This window comes from Leptonotus elevatus, chromosome 9 (assembly GCF_054856555.1).
Source record: "Leptonotus elevatus isolate MCC_2025b chromosome 9, RoL_Lele_1.0, whole genome shotgun sequence".
Taxonomy (NCBI): Eukaryota; Metazoa; Chordata; class Actinopteri; order Syngnathiformes; family Syngnathidae; genus Leptonotus; species Leptonotus elevatus.
The window spans coordinates 21,697,115-21,720,269 of record NC_141247.1 but is presented as its reverse complement, the minus strand read 5'-3'; the positions used below and the strand labels follow the sequence as shown (position 1 = coordinate 21,720,269).

Here is a 23,155-nt window from a genome sequence, read left to right as displayed (position 1 = left end):
CACTTATTGTACACAACACTGGCTACATGCAACGAATCCTGACCCAAAAAGGTGTGAATGTAGCAACATTTTAAGCTTTGCTTTTATTATGTCAACGAGCGAGGAAAAGTGACGGCGGGCAGTCAAAAGTGCCGTGTTGGTTCTGATCTGAAGCGGCAAAGTGTTTTTGTGCCTTCTTCATCCGTCAGAGAACAAAGCGTAACCGCGTGAATGCACATTGCGCCGGCCGCCACTTTTTCAAATGTCAGTTTGGATCAGCACCTTTGCTCGCCACCTAAGCCTGGCCGCCGGGCCAGAGCGCGCCCGGTGTGACATTTGGGTGTCCTCCCCTGCCGGATAAATAAAGCTGCTGGTATCACGGCATGTGATCGGTCGGAGGATAATCGGGTCGGGCCGTGTTGGCAGTTTCAGATGAGGTGAGCTAATATACTACTAAATGAGATTAGCTACTGCTAAATAAGCTAAGCTAAAGCTAAATTAGAAGAAGTTCAGCTAAATGAGAAGAGATGAGTTTAGCTTCGCTACCTACAGTGAAATCATCTCCACTTTGGAACATGAACCCGTATTTGAACCCTCCAACCCAGGCTTTAAAGGCCAGTTTGAAACCCAAATTTCAAAGAGTCAATCCCAGGATTGAAAACCCTCCTAAACTCGTTTAAAACACCATCCGGGCTTCTGTTCCATTCCGTAATCGTAATACAGTTTTTTTTTCCAAGTGTGTTAATCTCAGTGTGAAATGAGAACAATGATATTTAGTGCTGTTGTTTAAAGGTGCAACAATGAATCGACAACTAATCGATTGTCAGATTAATCGATAGTTATTTTAGGTAATGGAATAATCGTTTAAAGGCCAAATCCTCAGAATTTTGCCAACATTCCCAGCTGTTAATATTCGCAAATTTCTGTAGCCCTTCATGAAAGGAGACATGTTTGTGTTGAATCAAAATAAAATATCTGCAAACGTCTACTTTTACTTTGAAAAACAGTGATTGACATTTTTGCCAATTTTCGTATGTTACGAATCAAACCAGAAACTGAATTGTGATTAATTTATGTTTTTGAAATGGTTAATATAAGGCTGGAAATTATTATTTTTTAAATCTGATTTATTAATTAATCGACAAAATAATCGACATAATAATTGATTATGAAAATAATCGTTAGTTGCATCCCTATTTTTGTCTTTACAGTACATTTTTGGGAGGATCCTTCCCCAGGGCCAAGAGTTGAGTTCCTTGTCCAAGGCGGACATGTTGTTGGTGATTGTGAGTCGGACCACTTTGAAAAATCTGGTTCTCATCCATCGCGCTTTGCTCCTCCATGAAGCGTGCCGCAAATTTGGTTTTCAGCTTTATGTACTTTGCCTCCTTAGACTTAAGTCTTGAGGGATTCGAGGGCCGAGAGAGGCTTTTTTCGGCATCGGGTTGTTTGACTTGATCGGCGCAGTCGTCTTCATCGGCAGTTTTTAGTCTTTTGGAGGGATTACATGTCGCATCGCGGGACTTTTTGTGCACTTTTGTGGAGTTCTTCTTCTTCTTCTTCTGGCTGCTTTTTGAGGAAGTTCTCTGCAAGGTTGAAGATTTCCTTTTGCTAACGTGAGACGTTTCCTTCCCGCAGTGCGACATCAACTCATAGCACGACTTGGCCCTGCAAGACAACGGGATGTTTATGTCACAGACTGGAAACCATAATTAGAAACCCATAATCCTTGAATCTTGAAACTGTAATCCGGTTTTGAAGAGCCCCCCATTTCACTCGGCGACCAACGTACTGCTGACTGAGGTCGCGGCGAGGCTTCAGGTGGCTCATGGTGACGAACTGATGTGCCAGCACTTGACGCGGCGTCAGTCGCTGCGATGCGCTGAGGTGGAGCATTCCCTTGAGCACGTCCACAAACATCCGCTTGTCGTCCGCGTGCACGTCTTCGTCGGATGGACATTTGGCGTCGAAAAGCCAAGGTTGGAGCTGAGACAAACGGAAACAACGGCGTGATTGGTGGCGGGTTTTTTTTTTGTTCAGTCCCCATACCGGTGAGGTCTTCGGACTTTTCTGACATACCTGTTGAAGGTGATTGAGAGAAGTCAGCTTGATCTTTCGGGTGTCTCGTACTGGGAATCCTGTCTCTTGTTGGTAATATTCCGGCGTCTGGGGGGAGACATGATCGCGGTTAGTCTTGAGCCGTTCTTTAGCTTCTGCCCGTCAAAATTCACTTTAAAACGAAGTTGCCTTCAGTCTCCAGGAACTGGTCTTGCTGTCTCTCTGGAAAAAGTTCCCGGTCTTCTCTCCAGAGGCCAGGATGTCTTCTGGAAATGGACCTTGGGTCTCTATAATGTAGTTGATCTGAAGAAACAGCACAGAGGCCGTGATTAGGAACTTTTTGTGAGGTCTTTCCTTGATGGGGAAAATGCAATCCGGCAGTTTACGGTTTCATATTCCTTCCTGCCGGGGTACATGTGAGTGCCGATGTAGAGGAAAGCCGCCACGCAGCCGGCAGACCACATGTCTGTAGCTTGGGCGTATGGAGCCCCCAATAAAATCTCCGGAGACCTGCGAGAAGATAAACGCTCAATTCCTACGAGCCATTAAATGCCGATTTTTGTGTTATCAACACAGTGGACCTTTGTTCATGTAAACACGAGGGAAAGTCCAGTTGCGCCAATAGACACCAAAAGCAGTTCGAGACCAAGTCAAGATTTTCTAGAGGTTTACTTTTTGTACCCTCGCTAGATAAGGTCTTTGGTTTGGTAGTTCTGACTTAGGAGCTCTGTTTTGTGTCAGAAATCCGATAGACTCAAAAAGCAGTACTCGACCGAGGAAAGATTCAATACCAACCATTGTCTTTGGGTTTTCAGTTTTCTACAGGTAGGTTTAATTTTTTGCACTCAAACTCGATGGATACTGAGGATCTACCGTCATATTCCAGTTTGACCAATTTGGAACTCAATTGGTTTGGTTTTCTCAAAAGGAAAAATGGGTCATTCTTACAAATGACAATTGACCAAGAAAAGCGATGCTCAACCAAGGCAAGAGTTTCTGTATCGTTACTTTTGTGTACTCGAGAGGAACTACCGAGGAACTTCCTGGTACAGGTGGCTCCGAATTTTGTGGCAAAATCATGCAAATCCTTAAAAGGGAAATGATAATGGCAACAATAGAAACAAAAAAAAAACAAGATGGACACTGAGGATCCACTGTCTTTGGTTTTCCAGTTCCTTACCGGTACGGGTGGCTCTGACCGTTGGAGTTTTGCTTGGCGGCCGAAGCGCCACGGGCCAAACCCAGGCCACCGACTTTGATTCTGTACGGTTGCCGCCGGTGGTCGATCAGCATGACGTTTTCCAACTTGATGTCAGCGTGAATCATACGCGCGTGCTTCAGGTGGTTCAGAGCGCTGGCCAGCTGGCAAGGTGATAAAGGACGGTTTTATCAAGAGTCCCCCCCTCTTGGCGTCCGTCCACGTGGCGAACATACCTGATGGACCACGGGTCGAATCTCTTTCACTTGAAGAGGTTTGAATTGTCGTTCCCTCATGAGATCATAAAGACTCTTGTCCAGGTACTCGAACTCGAGGCAAATGTGCCCCATGTCGCTGAAGACGCGTTTCCACAGAACCAGGTGTCTTTTAGAGTTCGGCAGCATTTTGACTTTCTGTAACGTGTCAATCTGTAGATGGGATATGTCGAAAGGGTGAGCGTAGCACGGTGGAAAGATCTTACCATCAAATTTCACCAGCATCAATGAGCCTAAAATTGACCAAAGTCTGTGGGAAGTCGTTTTATATGGTCTCTCTCAGAGGTAGGCGCAAGTCTCTAAGGCAGGGGTGGGCAAACTCCTGCAGGTTTTGGAGGTTTCCCTCTTCCAACACAAGCTGATTCCAATCATCAGGATCATCATCAGGCTCGTGCAGAGCTTGCTGGTGAGCTGATCATATACCGGCTGTGTTGGAGAAGGGAAACATCCAAAACCCGCAGGACTCTGGCCCGAGGACCGAGTTTGCCCACCACTGCTCTAAGGCCAAGTCCAAGTCCAGTCTTCGAGTCTTTGAACCACCGGTCAAAGTCAAGTCCTTTACCACAAGTTTGACTCGCCGGATAAAGTATTTTAAAGCAAAAACTGCAGCACCTTGTGGCCCCGAGTTTGCCACGCTGTCTCGAGTCTTTAGTGGACGAGTCACAAGTCTTAAAAAAAACAACAACCTGTGACTTAAGTCTCTCACGAGTCCCCCATCTCTGGTCTCTCTTTTCACCGACTGCGTGGGCTTCTGAGTTTCACTCTACCTCCATCTTGGCCTGTTCCGCAAAGCTGCCTTGATTCCTGATCATCTTCACCGCCACCGTCTTGTCGCTATCCATTTTGCGGCATTTCGCCACTTTCCCGAAAGTACCGCAGCTGAGCAACGACAGCACCTTGTAGCTGGTGGACGCCGAGTACAGCCGGGCCCCGGGTACAAGGCGGTCGCCAAATATGCCGTAGGAGTCCATCTCCGCGTTCGTACCTGTGCACCTGGATTTGTGATATCTGAGTACCTTCCTGGTAAGTGAAGACGCGACCAAAACGTGCGGCGGTGGTGGATACCTTTGAGGGCGCCACGATGCTGCATGACATCACAATCACATAAGCGCACGGCTCATGGAATAGGTCATTTGACCGGGATGATGTCTACAAGTGGCATCATCTTGAAAGCTGGTGCAGAAAACCAATCAGGTGCTCTCAGGGACGTTTTCAGTCAAGGCTTACCTCGGCCACACACAACCGAAAAGCTCTTATACGCGTGACTGAAACACTCTCACACATAACTGAAATGCTCTCACACTAAAAATACTCAAATATGCTCATATTGAGTGTTTCAGTCGTGTGTGTGAGAGCAGTAAGCTTTTAATCTAAATATTTAAAAAAGGACTGTTCTCAGAAAAATCTCATGATTTTTGTTTAGGGTTTAAGTGAAATGCTCTCACACAAAATACTTAAATGTGCTCATATTGAGTGTTTCAGTCGTGAGTGTGAGAGCAGTAAGCTTTTAATCTAAATAAAATAAAATAAAAGGACTATATTCTCAGAAAATCTCATGATTTTTGTTTGGGGTTTAAGTGAAACACTCACACTTAACTGAAATGCTCTCACACTAAAAATACTCAAATATGCTCATATTGAGTGTTTCAGTCGTGAGTGTGAGAGCAGTAAGCTTTTAATCTAAATATTTAAAAAAGGACTGTTTCTCAGTAAAAATCTCATGTTTTTGTTTGGGGTTTAAGTGAAACACTCTCACACATAACTGAAATGCTCTCAGACAAAAATACTCAAATATGCTCATATTGAGTGTTTCAGTCGTGTGTGTGAGAGCAGTAAGCTTTTAATCTAAATAAAAAAAGGACTATGTTCTCAGGAAAAATCTCATGATTTTTGTTTGGGGTTTAAGTCACAAATGGCAGACGTGAGCTTGCCTAAAATGTTTTGATCATCCTTCAGGCATCACCCTCCGTCCTAGACCAACATTATGCGGCAAAACATGGCGTCTAATGCTCAATATGTCAGTATTCTCGCAGTTCCTTTGAAGAGAGATTTTAGTTTTAAAAAACTGACTACATTATTTATTCGGATGTTCGCGCACGAGAGAGAGATGCAAAGAGCTTTTAGAGGCCCTGTGATGCTGTACGTATCAATTAATGTATGTAAATCTGCGACTTCAGACGTTTAAGGCCTAAACATCAGCTCCCGAGAAAGAAGAAATGTCTCAATCACAGTAAATCCACAGCATACAATGGATTGAAAAAGTCTGCACACCCCTGTTTTATTTTTATTTTTAGATGGGACTTGGCCAAGTGGGCTTAGTCAAGGTGGAGGGAATTCAGTAAACCTGGCATTTGAACAGGGGTGTGTTGACTTTTTATATCAACACCATACAATACTGTTATGTTAATCAATTACACCAACAAAAATATAATATATATTAATAATAAGCAGACCATTTATTACCTCGCTACTGCCTTCCAATAAATGGGGATTAGGACACCTTGCTCATATATTTCACTCTGCAGTGTCTCTTATAAGTGGGATTATTATTATTATTAATATGTTCTTGTGAGAATGAGTGGCACACCTATTTGAATGCAATGAGGAGTGTATGTGAGAGCATTTCATTAGTGTGTGAGAGAGTGAGGTGCACGCACACTTGAATATAGAATTGCGTAATTCCGATGAGTATTGTATATGAGAGTGGTTCAGATGTTTGTGAGAGTTTCAGTAGTGTGAGTGAAAGATTTTCAGTAGTGTGAATGTGAGGGTTTTTCGGTAGTGCAAATGAAGAGTTTCAGTAGTGAGTGAAAGTGCTTCAGTATTGTGTGTGAGAGTTGATAGTGTGTGAGAGCATTTCATTAGTGTGTGAGAGGGTGAGGTGCACGCACACTTGAATATAGGGTTAGAGTTATGTAATTGCGATGAGTAGTGCATATGAGAGTGGTTCAGATGTTTGTGAGAGTTTTAGTAGTGTGAGTGAGAGAGCATTTCTTTAGGGTGTAAGAGGGTGAGGTGCACGCACACTTGAATATAGAATTGCGTAATTACGATGAGTAGTGCATATTAGAGTGGTTCAGATGTTCGTGAGAGTTTTAGTAGTGTGAGTGAAAGATTTTCAGTAGTTTTTCGGTAGTGCAAATGAAGAGTTTCAGTAAGTGAGTAAAAGTGCTTCAGTAGTGTGGGTGTGAGAGTTTTGATAGGGTGTGAGAGCATTTCATTAGTGTGTCAGAGGGTGAGGTGCACGCGCACTTCATATATATATATATATAAATAAAATATATAGAGTTACGTAATTTCGATGAGTAGTGCATATGTGAGAGTTTCAGTAGTGTGAGTGAAAGATTTTCAGTAGTGAGAAGTTGAGTTTTTTTTTTACGGTAATGCCAATTGAAGAGTTTCAGTAGTGTGTGTGAGAGTTTTGATAGTGTGTGAGAGCATTTCAGTAGTGTGGATTAGAGCTTTTCAGTAGTGTGTGAGAGTGTTTCAGTAATGCTTATATACAGCATGAGATGTATTTGCTTACATCGCGAGCCGACTGAGGGCAATTTGGCACAAAAACACGAGCGGAGTAAAAACAAACACCTGGCCGGGGTCGGTCGACGGTGTTTGCGTAGGTGACCATTTTGAATGCCTGATTAGCTTTGATGCGCACCCTGTTAGTTCACAATTGAATGCCTCAGAAGGCAGCCGGGCATACAGTATTTGCTTTTGCTCACTACAGTCTGAATCGAAGCCACACACAAACGTTTTTGCTCCACAGTTATATTTGATCTATATTTTTATATGTCAAAAAAAGAAGTTGCATACATCATAGTTCACCATTTATCATACTAAAAATAGTCCCTAATAATTTTTACACTTATTAATTTAACACTGCAGAATTTATTGTTCTATTTTTATTTTATTTTGTTAAAAAGGTACAGTGTGTAGAATTTAGTGCCATCGAGTGTTGAACAAATAGAATGCAACAATTTTTGAAGCAAGCAGACTTCGGCGCCTCAGAGAGACTACACTTCACAAGCCGACCACCAATTACTACCAATTGTTATTTGGAGCGAGCGAGCTAGCTAGCGTGAGCGGCTAGCAAGAGCAAGCTAGCAAAGAACTCGCTGGAGTGGCTAACAAGAGCGGCTAGCAAGAAGTAACTGGAGCGGCTAATGGGAGAAGCTAGCGAAAGCAAAGAAGAGGGAAATAAGCTATGTAATGCTCTTAGTGATTATATTAAAAATTATACGTTGAGATTTTTTTGCATACTATTGAAATTAATATTGTTTTTAATGAATACATTATTAGTTCACCACTAGATGGCACTAAATAATACACACTGTCCCTTTAAAGTTAGGAATGTTACGATATCGGCAATATTGTGATATCACGATATCAAAAGTAGCAAAAGTATCTTTTAAAAAGGCAAGGTTGTATTCCATTTGTGCAGTTCTAGCACCCTCTGGTGGTTAGTTTATTAGTGCGGTTATATATTAATGAAGAATGTTTTGAGACTTCCATAAAAAAACATGACTTTTAACACAGCAGACTTAGACCATGATACCGCCGCCGCTGAGCCAATAGGAGCACATGACAATGACATCATTACATCCATGTTTAAAGTGTAGCAATTCGATTCAGTTCACACACATCTTTTATAATCAAAATGGATTTTCTGATTCGAATCGGTTTTCACAACACCCCCAATAATTTTAATTGATTTATTTTAATATTCTGTTTTATGTTATTTACTGTATTTTATTTTATTTTTTCCCATTTTGTTCTCTGGTTTTCAGTTGTCCAGGTTGTGATGGCACCTCCACAGAGAAAGCCATTTTGCCGCGAAAGCCGAGGCAGCAAATCTGCGCTAATAACGCCCCCCCCCCCCCTTCCTCTATCCCTCTAAATATTTCACACCACAATTTATTTTTAATCTGCCGTCCGTCTGCAAATCAGAGTGATTCAGTTCCATATTGTGGCCTCTCTTGGGGGGGTTTGGCGCTCATGCCTTTTTAATGGCCGCCATGTGGAAACTCCACCGGGACATTTGAAATGAATAATTGTTGAGTAAAAATCACTGTTTTGTTTTGTTTTTTCTAAGCATGTCGATAGCCCGGAGGGGGTGAAGTGCGCATCGTGCGACAGTATGACTCCTCCTCGCGGTAATCGTAAATGCCGTAGGATGACAAATGTATCCTTGTGGTGATATTTGAAAGGACGCAGCCTCCGCATGCTTTATTTACAGTGGGTACAAAAAGTCTACACACCCCTCAAATGTCAGCTTTTGGTGATACAAAACAATGAGAACAAGATACATCAGACAACCTGAGGTCATGTGGTTGCATAAGTGTACACACACCCTTAACTCATTCACTGCCATTGACGGCTATAGACGTCAAAAATTCATTTGAACTATTTCTATTAGTTTAACATTTTTTTTCCACTTTTGTTAACAAGAGTATGAAAACTAGAATTTTTTATTGTACATTTAGCACAGATATAAAATTTGTGATTAATTGTGAGTCAACTATTGAAGTCATGCAATTAATTACAATTAAAACATTTAATCGCCTGACGCGATTAAAAAAAAAAAGATTATTAAAAATTATGGGCGTCAGGCGATTAAATTTTTTTAATTGTAATTAATCGCATTTATTTCCCTAGAATTGTAATCACTACGCTGCAAATGACAAAAATGGAGTTAGCCCACCGTAGTTCTCATTGGCTTTAATTGAAGTCCGTGACAAGCAAAGGAGAAACATTACAAGCGCGCCGGTAAATATTTAAATAATTCCCTCCGTAAAAAGCTAAATTATTAACACACTGCACGACCACAATGGATATTTTTAGTCAGGAGCGAAAGGTTTACAATATTAATACCATTCTCCAAAGCTGTCTGTCAAATAGTAAACAAAGAAGCTTTTTAATTGAACGCAACGCAGCAAATTTTCCCGCATAGCGGCGGCTTGTGGCAATGGGTTCGTGACGATGGCGAAGTTGGAGTTCTTTTTTTTTTTTTTCATGAACAATTTATTGAATTAATTTTGGATTGTAATCATTTCATCCTTGATTTTATTTGATTATTTATTCACAATTTTGTTTTGTTTTTCATGACAATTTCATTGAAATATTTATTTTGTCATTTATTTAATGACTGATTATTTTTTTTTTTCACACCTTAATTATTTGCATGTTGATTTGATAGAAAAGACTGCAAACGAGACATCGCCAGAACCAGCAAACGGACGGAATTTATTTGTTTTCCCAGCGACGCAGCCGCTCGCCACTGAATAATTGATCAATTGGCGCTTTGAAATCGTCAACTTGGAGCAACTCTCTCACACCTCTTTCTTGCTCGTCTGCCTTTCAAATGAAAAAAATAAATAAAAAATAAACGACAGTTCTTTTATTCCGTCAGATAAGAGGGGTGCTTATTGAATTTGAACAGGAAGTTGTTTTGCACACAATGTTAAGAGCAAGCAGTGGCGATGACAAAAACATATCCGATTGGGTGGGGTGGGGGGTTGGGGGGGTGTTTGGCTGTCATTCGTTTGGTATCGTCGGATGGGCGGAGCTTCATAATTTGCCGCTCCAAAAAATGCGCATACACAATCACGATTACTCAACTCAACTTTGCAGTAAAGTGAAACAAATTAACAAAATAAAATATCATAAGTAGGTAAATTTACAAGTAAATAACATTTATATTAATACATTCATAGCAACAAGTAGGTAAGTAAATAAGTAAATAAAATAAGTATCAATAATAACACAAAATACAGCAGACGCCATAAAGCACTGCAACAATGCTGATGAGTGGGAGATTGCCTAATATTTAGCGGAAGGTTGTTCTAAAGCGAGGAACTGGCAATTCATTATTAACTCATTTACTGCCATTGACGGCTATAGACGTCAAATTCTATTCAATTATTTGTATTAGTTTAACATTTGTTCCACTTTTGTTAACAAGAGTATGAAAACCTAGACAAAAAATTGTTGTATATTTAGAACAGATATATATATTTTTTTTTATTAATGGTGAGTTAAGTAGTCATGCGATTAATTACAATTACAAATTTTAATCGCCTGGTGCCCCTAATTTTTAATCATATTTTTTCTTTAAAAAAACAAAAAAATATTTTAACTAGTGAAGTCATGTTGTTAATTACAGTTAAACATTTTAATCTCCTGACGCCCCTAATTTTTAGTAATCTTTTCTTTTTTTAAAAGAAAGAAAAAGAAAAAGAAAAGAAAAGATTATAAAAAATTAGGGGCATCAGGCGATTAAATGTTTTAATCGAAAATTAATCGCATGACTTCACTGCTTAACTCACGATTAATCACAAATTTTAGATAGATTCTAAAAGTACGCAAAAAAAATTCTAGGTTTTCATATTCTTGTTAACAAAAGTGAAGAAAAAAAAACATTTAACTAATAGAAACAGTTTAAATGATTTCTTAACGTCTATAGCCGCCATTAGCAGTGAATGAGTTAATATTTAAATTCATTGCGATGGAGAAAATTGATTTGCGTACACAAGTAAATTGAGACCATTTAAGAAATAAAATTAGTAAGTCCGGGTACATTTTTACGTCAACACACTCATCCATCAATTTGGTTTTTTTTGCCAAAATGTGACTTCTGTCATGTGATATGCATAAAAAAAAAAAAGAATAAGACTAAGACAAAACTTACATAGACAAGACGACGAGCGAACGAACGGGCAGGAATGGAAGGAACTCATTAGAAGCAAACTAACGAAACAACGACATACAGCTGACAAGTAGCCGAGAGAGCTGATTGGCTGCTCAGAAAACACATGACAACTAACTTTTCATTCAAGTTAAAATCGAAAAGTAATACGTAAAAACATTAAAGAAAACAATAGCGGTGTTGTGACAAACAGATGACTGAGTATATCAATAAAATATTTGTTTAGGCAACAGTGAATAATTCAAAGTGAAGGACTGAATTACATCTTACCACAATATGCAGGAGGGAACTACTTAAGCGTGCGCGTGTGCACCGCGCGCCGCCATCAACATCAAGGCCTGAGCGCGCCGCATGAGAATGTCCGCCGTCAATAAATAATGAGCGCTGTGCTTAGCTTGGCGCGGTGGGGCTGTGGAGCGTGCTGGGACGCCGCTGCCAAGGTGTGTTAGGTAACAAGCTGCCTGCTGATGCGCCGCTTGAAACACGAGCGACACCCAGGAAGTTCAATCGGGGAACAGGAAGTGGGGGCACGCATCAATGGGAACGCTCACGGGAAGTGATTTGTTACAACGTTTCGTGTTCGTGCTTCTGATTGGGGTTCGTTTAGGAGGATTCACAAGCAGGATTTCGCCAAAATAAGAGCCATGGAATTTGCCAAAATGGCCGACTTCCTGTTCACTTCCAGTTCCTGATTCAATTGTGTTCTGACCTGCCAGGAAGTGCTAATAATTGAGTTTTTGGGTATTTTTTATTTTTTTTGTTTTTTTTTGTAAATTGCGTCTATTTTGTACTACTATGACTCATAAAGTTTTGTTTGTTTGTTTGTTTTTCATGGCTGTAACAAACATTTTTTCCATGTAACATTTCTGCTAGGAGTGTGGCAAAAAATCGATTCTCATAAGAATTGCGATTCTCATTTAGTACGATTCAGAATCGATTTGAAATGTCCCAAAATCGATTGAATTAAAATTATTTTATACTGTCTTGCCTTTGTCTGTGTGTGCCTTTATTTGGAGCGCTGTTCATGTTGTACCCGGTTTGGCCACTGAGGGGCAGTGTGGTTCCACGCGGTCTAATACACTGTTAAGTTGTAGCCACATTAGAGAGTAGAAGGAAAAAGTCCCGATCAAGTTATTCCAATAAAAGTTTGTTTATTTTTTCAGCGTGGAGCCGTTCTTTTGAGTGATTAAAGTGCCGCGAGGAGCGCGCTAATTAGTATTAGCGAGTCAGACTGGAGTAGATCATGACAATTCCTTGCACATCTATAGATTGAAGAAAAAATCATTGTTAATCAAATCATTTACAATAAAAAAATATTGTTAATCGAAAATCGTTTTCAGAATCGAATCGCAGACCCAAAAATCTGATTTGAATCGAATCGTGAGACATTCAAAGATTCCCACCCCTAATTTCTGCATTTCGTATGTTGTGAAAAATACAACTTTTGCATTTTTTATTTATTTATATTTATTTTTGCAGTGTTTAATTTAAAAAAAATTATTTCTTTAGTTAATTCTATTTTTAGTCTTACTGTATCATTATTACAGATTTTTCCTCGTCACTTTGTTAAAACTTCTTTATAAAAAAAATCAAAAATACAAATGCTCTCGTAAGTGTAACTTTTCCAAGATCTCTTCTTCTTCTTTTTTATATCCTCACTGTGTTTTACATTTAAATAGGAAAGTAGTACAAACGCTTTGTGGCTGGCATAGATAGATGAACAAATATGCATTATTTGTAGTAAATGAATAATCTTCCTCACATCAGTTATATGAAAGTGAATTGGTCTGGAATCACTGAAATGGACGATCTGGTCACATTTGATGATTTAACTTACTTTTACATTTACATTTGAACTCCGATGTGTGCAGAAATTCATTTGCTTACTTTTCCCGGCTACTTTTATGTAGCCACTGAGGTGCTGTGCCACAATCTGCGCCAGCTGACATAAATGAGGGTAAAGCGTCGAGATGAAAAATGGAATCTGAAAACAGAGCATCCATCTTCGCAGACGAGAAAGTCCCTGAACGCGGCCGCCATGTTTGGCAGCGAGGCCAGTGAAGGCAGATGGCGCCCGGACGGGGAGCCCGCTCCCATTTCCGCCATTTCCAGCTTTCATTTGACTCCTTTCGGGAGAGACGCTATCATGATGCATGGATGCTTTAGTTTTGGACTTTCCTTTTGCTGCACAGATGGCAACTGACTGGGACACGCCCCCCCTCTCCAACCCGCCCCCCCCCCACCCCAAACATCTGTTGCATCATTTGTCGCCTGCAAATGTTGTTGACAAATTTGAAAATAACATCATTAAGTTGGCAGACGTCAAGACACGCTCATTAGGGCTCCATCATGAGTAGACTCACAAAAAAGAAGCCACGCCTGAAAAAGACACAAGGTCGGCCATTTTGCTTTGGCGTAGTTGTTTTAGCGTCTATTCAATTCCCCAAAGCCAGTCATGACATATCGACATGGAATATGGCGGGCATGTCTATCATGAGTAGAGTCACAAAAAAAAGCCTCAAGAAGCCATGCCAAAAAAGGCACAGGAAGTCGGCCATTTTGGTTTTGAAGCTACCATTTTAAGCTCATTTTTGCCAATTCAAAGAGAAACTTGTCCTAAAAAACTTTCGACACTTTTGTCTGGTGGCTACCAAATTTTTACCTCATAAGAAGGCTGGATGGCAGTAAATTGTTTTGTGTTGGCGGAGCAGACCAGCAAAATTCAATGATTCGCCAAAAACAAGGAAATTACATAATAACAATAATACAATTATTTTAAAAGAGTCACTTAGCAACATTACATTTGGTCAGCACGTTTATCTTGAGAAGACCCACAAAAAAGTCTCAAGAAGGCATGCCCGAAAAGATGCAGCAAGTCTGCCATTTTGGTTTGAGGCGGCCATTTTAGGCTCATTTTGAAAGGTCAAAGAAACGTATCGTTAAAAATTCAGCCTGCGAAACGAGTATCACTTTGTAAAGTGTAGTTAAATAGGCATGTCGACCATGAAGAGACCCACGAAAAGAAGTTTCAAGAAGCTATGCCTTCATATAAATAGGAAGTCTGAAACTGTGTTTTAACGCAGCCATTTTAGACTTATTTGGGCAATTTCTGGGGTCATTCAAAGAGGAAAAAAAAATCTACACTTTTGTCTGGTGGCTACCAAATTTTTACCTCATAAGAAAGTTGGATGGCAGTAAATTATTTTGTGTTGGCGTAGCAGACCAGCAAAATTCAATGATTCGCCAAAAACAAGGAAATTACATAAAGTATCGGCAGTTATTTTAAAATTCGGCCCCTGGAGCCAATTTCACTTGAGTAGACTCACAAAAAGAAGCCATGCCCAAAAAAAATGCAGCAAGTCTGCCATTTTGGTTTGAAGCTGCCATTTTAAGATCAATTTAATCCATTCCACTGTAGAGATTTTGTACAATTGCTACCAAATTCAAACCAGGTCTACTAAACAGATTGACGGTGGTAAATTGTGAGAGACTTTAGCTTTTGACAGTGCGTATGACGGTGATGTTTCTCACTCCTCACTCGGCTTCACATCAGTTTCACTAAGCAACGTTTATGCGCGTCATCTCCAATGTGGAAACTGCTGCTTCTGATTATTATTATTATGATTATTACCATTATTAATTGCATCCGTGACATTTCCGGAAGAAATGCCAGCCCCTGCGCGAGCGTCTGCCCGCAGGCAAAAGACAACAAGACAACATCTCTCCGTGCCCTGTCGTCATGGCGACGCGCACTCGTTTCCGCTGAATTACATAATCTGCCCGACGATGTTTTGTTCTCACGGGCGACTTTCAAATGTATGCATGGAAGAGCATCCCCCCCCCCCCCCACACACACACACCCCATTCCCCATTCCTCTTCCCCTTTCATCCATCCTTTTCTTTATGTGGAAGCAGCTGTTGCCATGACAACTCAGACTTGGGGATAACCGTTTCCCAGCAGCCGCCGACGCAGTCACGTTGTGATTTCCTAACAAAAGAGGCCAACCGTGTTGTTGGTCAAGCAAAATCGTCTGTCCGGTTTCAAGATCAGAGTTGGAAAATCGACAGGGTGCCACCTGGGTAACCTCTTTTACGCGCAGATCTTCAACTTCACAGCCGTCCATGAAAAATTGACAAGTTGAGTTTGTCCTCCCATTTCATGTTTAAAGTATTAAAAATACCACCTTATGGTCGCTCCCTTGCTCACCATGCATACCACCACCCGCACTCTGTTCAAGAAGTTGACCTTTTTGTCCCCAAAGTGAGCTCTACTTTTACTATATCGTCTTTTCTTTTCAAAAAAATAAAACGTATCTAACTCGTCCCACGTTCAAAAAGGTTTTAAAATTTTGCCAACTTTGTCCAATTCACACTCTATAGAAAAGCTGGGAAAGGACTTTAAGCGGCAGTGTGAAAAGGGCCCACGATACAGACTCTAGTAAACCCGCAGCGTCACAGTCCTGCTGGAGTTGACTGCTCACGCAGGAACACAGATACATTTTTGTTTTAATGCTGATTAAAGCTGGCCGCGCTAACGGCCCATAAGGACTCTTGATTACATGAAAGTGCCCGTGGCTGATTGGTGGAATGGCGATGATGGTGTCTCTCCTGGGGGAGCGGAAATTAAGAAGTCATTTCCATTACGACCGCTGGCACACTGCCAAAGCTCTCTCTTCTAAATCAGGCACCTAAACAGGAATGTGATTGATTTGATTTAATTTAAGAAAAAAAAAAAGAATTCGCACAAGATTTCATTAAGTCTCATGTGACTTAGCGGAATTCTTTCAATTTCAAGAAGCTTCGCATGATTCAGTGAAATTCCCAAAAGATTTTTGGAAGTCTTGAAGATTTCACAGAGGTCACATGAGATTTGTCAAAGTCCTATGCAATTTAACTGTAAGTCTTATAAGATTTGAAGAAGTTTTTTTATTTATTTTTAATCACAATTCTTGCCAGATTTGAGGAAGTCTTGTGTGATTTCACTAAATCCCATGCAATTTATCAAAAGTCACACACAATTTCCGGACATCTCTCACAAGATTTGAAGATTCCTCACATGATTTAGCAGAATTGATTGAAGATTTTAGTAAGTCCTATGAGTTTTGAGGAAGTCCCATGCAATTTAACTGTAAGTCTTATAAGATTTGAAGCTGTGTGTGATTTTTATCAGAATTCTTGCCAGATTTGAGGAAGCCTTTTTTTTTTCTTTCTTTTTTTACAACTTATTTTTAAGTCCCATGCAATTGATCAAAAGTCTCACAAAATTTCAGGACGTCTCTCACAAGATGATTAGCGGAATTCTCACAAAATCTGAAGATTCCTTGCATGATTTATCTGAATTCACAGAAGATTTTAGTAAGTCCTTTGCGTTTTAAGGAAGTCCCATTCGGTTTAACTGCAAGTCTTATAAGATTTGAAGAATTATTATGATATTTGAAGAAGTTGAGTGCGATTAAAAAAAAAAAAATCTGAATTCTTGCCAGATTTGTAGAAGTCTTGTGTGATTTTACTAAATCCTATGCAATTTATCAAAAGTCACACAAAATTTCAGGACATCTCTCACAAGATCTGAAGACTCCTCACATGATTTTGCAGGAATATTTTAGTAAGTCCTATGAGTTTTGAGGAAGACCCATGTGATTTACCTGGAAGTCTCTTTAAGATTAAGAATGTCTTGCATGAGTTAGAAAACAGCACAAGATTTGATGATGTCTTGTTTAATTGGTGGTTTGCATAAGATCTTAGGATGTCTTTGTGTGATTTACTAGATTTCTCAAATGTTTTGAGGAAATTGTGTCATTTTAGGAAGTATGTCAAGATTGGATGACGTTTGAGTAATTCCTATAAAATGTGATAAAGTGTAATGTACATTAATTTAGAGAGGAGATTTGAGAAAGTCCCAGGGGATCTAATGAAAAATCTCACAAGATTTGAGAAAGTCTTGCAAGATTTTGCAGAGGTCTCATCAGATTCGAGCAAGTAACTCGCATGTGATTTAACCGTAATTCTCGCAAAATCTGAGGCATAATTTTAGGTTTTAAGTCTCATGCAATTTACCATCACTCTCACAAGATTTGAAGAATCCTTGCATTATGTACTGAAATTCTCATGAGATTTTAGGAAGTCTTACAAGATTTTGCAAATGTCACTGGTTAAGGTCGTTTTATACTTTATATCAGTTAAAAATGTTTGGTGCAAATTTAGAGGCACAGTTGACCAGAAAACTCTTCTTAATCTCCAAACTATTTTTTGATTGACAAGCCACAGGAAGCGATCAGCCATTTTTTTTTTCAAATTTATTTATGAAAGAGTCCCAAAAATAAACAAGTTAGCACACATTCCATAATACAAAATGTCAGTGAGAATAGCCTGAATTTACGCCATATGGAACTTAGAAGCGACTACAAGTATATGCGTGTTATCTATTGTCAGAATACAAAAACAACAGCCATAGTAATAATAACGGTAATCATAATAATACAGATAATCACCCCATATGTAGCATACACGGGGGCTCTTTACAGTCATAAAAGAGATCAAGTGAGTCTTATGAGTTTAGAAGTGCTTGTCTTAAAAAACAAAACAAAATTCTGAAGTCTCCATTAATTAAAGTAGCTTTGACACTATCATCGAAAGGGGGCTATGCTATTTTTTTCTTCCAAATTTCACCTTTTTAATACAAAATATATGTATATATATATATATATGTATATAGAGCGTATGTATGTGTTTTTCCCCCCGAAAATTTCAAACACCGTCACGACTTCTAACGTTAAAGTAAAGTATAAACGCTGTTGTGTTTTTTTTTTTGGGGGGGGGGGGGCAGTAACGAAAACAGAGAGAGAAAAACAAAACGTCTGGTCACAACGGCAGCAAACGACATGCAGAAACCGCTGCTACGTCATCGTCGGGTGGATGCAAAAATACATGGAAAACAACAACCAAAACCCCGAAAAAAAAAAGGCTTTTTATTTATCGTTATTAGCAGTGTCATCACCACCAACTGTACATCTATACTTTACAAAAAAAATAAAAATCATTTACATTCACTGAAATGACAGTGATTGATTATATTAAGACTCTATGTTCATCATCTACTGGCACTAAGATTTGGCACCCGTCACTTATTTGGCATTTTTCCCGCGTGGTGGATATTGATGCCTTTTGAACGCCCTTTTCCGTTGTTTTTTTATTTATATTTTTGTGTGTGTGTTTTTAATAGATATATTTTGCATTCATGGCGTGTAAACAAGTTCACTTCCTCCTGAAAGCGCAACAAACGACCCTGGTCCTCGGCAGAAAAAAAAATAAAATACAAACAGCGGGCAGGGGAAAAGAAAAAAAATAAATCACAAAAGTCCAAAAACTTGAGCGAAAATGTAGATTCCAAAAGTGTCAAGCATTGACATATAGTTCGTAGCAACACCAAATGTTAACCAATAAAATATACAGGAATTTAATTACATGATTTGTTGCTCTTCCTTATTTTTTCTTTCATGTCCAGACACGCGTTTAAATCCAGCCGGCGAGTTTCTTTAAAAGCTATTTTGTGAAAATACATAAAAATAGTTTTATAGTCATTTTCTTGGGTTTTTCTTAAGAAAACTTCAAAGGACTGTTTCACATTTTTAGAACGTGGATGTGCTTCCTTGTCTGCGATGTGGCGGTGGCGACCGATTAACAAACACACACATACACACAGTTCAGATGACTCGGGAGAAGCAGCTGTCAATCGATCCTTCCTTTCCACGCATTTAGGAATAGAAAAAAAATTCCAGGATATTCCAGGATCGCCTTTTCTTCTTTTGTTTTTTTTTTTATGTTGGGGAAAATAGCGACCAGGGACCAAGTCTGTGTGATCTCCGGCGTTCCCTTTCCAGAAAAAAAGTGCCGGAACAGCGAGAGAGAGAGAGAGAGAGAGAGAGAGAGAGAGAGAGAGAGAGAGAGAGAGAGAGAGAGAGAGAGAGAGAGAGAGAGAGAGAGTAGGGATCGTCGAAAAAAAAAACAACCAAAAACCTTTTGGAAGAAAAAAAAGAACAAAGGCGCTCTTTTTTTTCCTTTTCTTTTTGAAACCATGGTAAGGCACTCGGAAGTTGGTCTGGGATCAGGACAGGTCTGTCAGGCTGACGTTGAGGCCCATGTCGGGCCTGACGTACGGGACGGCGTGGACGGCCTTCGGGAACTCCGGAGTCATCACCCGACCATTCTCCCCAGTGCTCCCGGTGACCGAAAGTCTCGCTTTGTTCCTCATGGCGTCCCCGAAAGTCATCTGCAGGGTCGGGGGGGGGGGGGAAAGGGGGCGGGACATTCCCACAACAAGGAAGTTAGGCAAGTCTTTCCCCACGTGCTCAAGCGTGAGAGATGAATATTTATATATGGATAAATATGTATGGAGATGAGAACTAAAGGGTGTGAGGGGAGGCGACACGGCGCGAGGATGAGTATGTGCGTATGGTATGGAGGCAAGCATTAATTTAGCATGAGAATGCGTTTTTTTGTTTTACTAGGAGAGGCGTCGACAAGCGTGGCCATCAACAGTCATACATGAGCATGGTCTCAAGGGAACTTAAATAGACAGACGACGTACGAAGCAGAGTCAGCGCCATCATCTCGAGGGACAAAAATGACGGTGGTTGTTTGGCAGTTTCAACAATTTCACCAAACAGTTGTACAAGTCAAAATAAATAACAAAATACAAAATAAATGCCCATATCCACTTGTTTTGTAACTAGGTAGCAACCTACCTAGCTTGTTAGCTCTATAGCGAGCGCTCTGTCTCTCTAGCTAGCTAGCGAGCGCTCTGTCTCTCTTGCTAGCTACCGAGCGCTCTGTCTCTCTTGCTAGCCAGCGAGCGCTCTGTCTCTCTTGCTAGCCAGCGAGCGCTCTGTCTCTCTTGCTAGCCAGCGAGCGCTCTGTCTCTCTTGCTAGCCAGCGAGCGCTCTGTCTCTCTTGCTAGCCAGCGAGCGCTCTGTCTCTCTTGCTAGCCAGCGAGCGCTCTGTCTCTCTTGCTAGCCAGCGAGCGCTCTGTCTCTCTTGCTAGCCAGCGAGCGCTCTGTCTCTCTTGCTAGCCAGCGAGCGCTCTGTCTCTCTTGCTAGCCAGCGAGCGCTCTGTCTCTCTTGCTAGCCAGCGAGCGCTCTGTCTCTCTTGCTAGCCAGCGAGCGCTCTGTCTCTCTTGCTAGCCAGCGAGCGCTCTGTCTCTCTTGCTAGCCAGCGAGCGCTGTCTCTCTTGCTAGCCAGCGAGCGCTCTGTCTCTCTTGCTAGCCAGCGAGCGCTCTGTCTCTCTTGCTAGCCAGCGAGCGCTCTGTCTCTCTTGCTAGCCAGTGAGCGCTCTATCTCTCTTATCAATCTCTCTATCTATCTATCAATCTATCTATCGCGATTTACCTACCTAACTTGTTACCTATCCATCCATCCATCCACCGAGCAAGTTAGCTACCTACATAGCTACCTAGCAAGCTCCCTCCCTACCAATGATTCAAACTGCTACTCAGTGTGATATTTTTCATAATTTAAATGAATAATATTCATCTTTTTCCAATCAAATCAAGACGTTTAACAATATATAATAAAAACAAATTAAATATAAAATGACTGCTGCAATTACCTCCTCAGCAAATCTGAGCATAATGCTATCCTTTCCTGAGGTATTTCACAAAAATAATAACTTTTTCCCATATGGTGAGAACTTTTCTTGAACTAATTTCACATTGAAAATGTTAACTTTCCTGGCAACTAAAATGTTAAGGACATTTTTTCCCTTTCTCAGCATGGCACTGACACTCCTTGTTCCAAACACGATCATTATGCTTTAACAAAGGGGTGTGTGTGTGGCTGGTATGCCTTTCTCTCAGTAAATCATAAGTCACCAGTACATACGATCCTTTGGCCAACCTCTTCATTCACTTAACACTGAAGGATGGAACGGAGGATGGAGCCAAAAAAGCGTGCAGTTTGGGGGAATTTATGAAAACCTCGTGTCCCTACCCCCTAAATTTTTACACTTTCGATCCCATATACGTTGTAACCTTCCTTATAAGTTGCAAAATTCTGTGAATTCTGCGAGGAAGTTGGGTTAATATTCTGTGCATTCTTTGCCACCTTCATTCGTTTGGCCTCGGCTCGGGACTTGTAACAGAACTCGATCAAGGCCACCAGCATGGCCAAGCCGAGCCCTCCGACCAGAATGTAGAAGACCCCAGCCACGTTGCTCAGGCTGAGGGCGCTGGTCTTCTCCTGCGGGGGTGGGAGGGGGCGGGGGACGCACACGACACAGCAGTCAGAGGAGAGGCAACAGCGTCCAAAAACAAAAACAAACAAAAAAAACCACACACAAATACAACAGAACCACATACAAATGCACATTGAATCATTTACGCTTTCTTTTACAATAACATCCAATAATCACAACAAAAACAAGACAGAAATGTGATTGGTCACTTGGGGTAAGATTTAAAGCAGTAGTAGTATCGTGGGTTGAGGTTAGTCAAAATGGAAGGCAGCAGCAGTCAGTTACTTCACGGCTGGATTTACACCACATGGATCAAGAGACACTTTCCCCCCCCAACGCTAACCCTAACCTTAAACCCTGACCACCATCTTAACTCTAATTGTTTTGGTATATATCATTCTCCAAACACTGACTCCAACGCTACGTCCTAATCCTAAAGCCTGAAGTTTGGAGAGATGGAATTGGAAGTGATGGTGGCGGGAGTCAAACTAATATTATACACTCTTAAAACTGCTGAGTTAGAAATAACCCTAACCCTAAAAAAATAAAAATAAATACAAATAAGAATGACATAAAAGTAAATAAAAATAATGAAAATTAAATACAAAATAAATAATTAATAAATAAAATTGGAACGACCCACAACTTTTTTTTTTTTTTTTTAAAGAAAACAACCAAAAACATTGGGTTTTGATACAAAATAGCCCAAACTTGTGTCAAGCCAAATTGGGTTATTTTTAACCCAGCAGTTTTAAGGGTGCAATGAGTTACAGAGAATAAATCAATCATCGAAATAACTTTGGTGAATCCAACAACCATATAAAATTGGATGCACAGATTTGTGCCCATCCTGCGTGGCGTTGTGTTTAAAACTAGGACAGCAGCCGGAAAACTGCTCTGCGACAGGCCAGCACCAATTCGTACGATGTGCTGAAATGACCCAGATGCACCAAAATGCGAATAATGGCATGACTCCTTCTTGTGATTGTCGCCAAGTCATTTCCCTTCGAGCATTCGAAGCTCCAAAATTGCAGTGCTAAATAGACGCTATGCCTTTCAGAAGCACTATTTATAGGCGTCGAATCAGCCATGGCAATTGCTCTCAGATTTTAACAACCACATCGCACGTACAAAATTAATCACTTGTCGTATATTCTTCCTGCAATGTGCAAAATGAACGTGTTTGGCAGACGCAATCCTGGTTGGCCCGCTTAATAGATCAGCTTCCACATCAGTTTGTCTGCACATAGCTGCACACCTTTAATCAATCAAACCCTAAATATAGTCAAGATGTTAAATCTTTTAAGTTTAACTTCTACACAAACTTAAACTATCTATATTGGCCTAATTTGGTGTGTACATGATGGTTTCATGTAAATGTAAACAAAGTGGTATATGTAACTAAATACTATATATATCAGACAGAGGCTCTAAAGTGGAATTTGGCACTTGGACCTGCAGTGTAAATCCAGCCCGAGTGGCGTGTGTCTTCGTGAAATTTGGGCTACTGTGCAAGGACCATTTACACGGGTTGCCCACGACAACGGGCCAAGCCGCTACAAACAAGAGACAAAGAGGGGAGACAAATTGGTCCAAAAGCAATATGGGGGGAGGAAGGGGGTGGTGGGGGGTTCGGACACAAACAAAGGAGTTGCTTTCAGCATCCCATATATTCGTTTAAGGGCCAGAAACGGATACATGGGCATCGGTCTCG

General features: G+C 40.6%; 2 protein-coding genes across 7 annotated transcripts in view; both read right to left on the bottom strand.

Annotated features, from left to right (window-relative positions):
• Positions 1–1,182: 1,182 nt before the first annotated feature.
• Positions 1,183–11,712, bottom strand: LOC147168804 (homeodomain-interacting protein kinase 1-like). Of its 2 annotated transcripts, XM_086085198.1 has the most exons (10): positions 11,483–11,712; positions 4,576–4,683; positions 4,278–4,495; positions 3,472–3,663; positions 3,218–3,399; positions 2,424–2,547; positions 2,227–2,340; positions 2,059–2,145; positions 1,772–1,965; positions 1,183–1,647 (listed from the first exon to the last, which is right to left on the bottom strand). In XM_086085198.1, the coding sequence occupies exons 2-10, from the start codon at positions 4,598–4,600 to the stop codon at positions 1,185–1,187; spliced, it is 1,599 nt and encodes a 532-aa protein (XP_085941324.1). In that variant the 5' UTR covers positions 4,601–4,683; positions 11,483–11,712; the 3' UTR covers positions 1,183–1,184. The 2 variants fall into 2 exon arrangements, with proteins under 2 accessions (XP_085941324.1, XP_085941325.1); XM_086085199.1 differs by lacking the exons at positions 4,278–4,495; positions 4,576–4,683.
• Positions 11,713–17,488: 5,776 nt separating this feature from the next.
• Positions 17,489–23,155, bottom strand: part of gria2b (glutamate receptor, ionotropic, AMPA 2b) — a 43,669-nt gene continuing 38,002 nt past the window's right edge. For 2 of the 5 annotated variants that reach the window (XM_086085277.1, XM_086085276.1), the window contains exons 15-16: positions 21,312–21,446; positions 17,489–19,481 (exon numbers count right to left, since the gene is read on the bottom strand). In XM_086085277.1, the coding sequence (XP_085941403.1) occupies positions 19,317–19,481; positions 21,312–21,446 (300 nt within the window). In that variant the 3' untranslated portion in view covers positions 17,489–19,316. Of the gene's footprint in view, positions 19,482–21,197; positions 21,447–23,155 lie in introns of those variants that run through there. The other 3 variants (XM_086085279.1, XM_086085278.1, XR_015095991.1) reach the window with 2 other exon arrangements.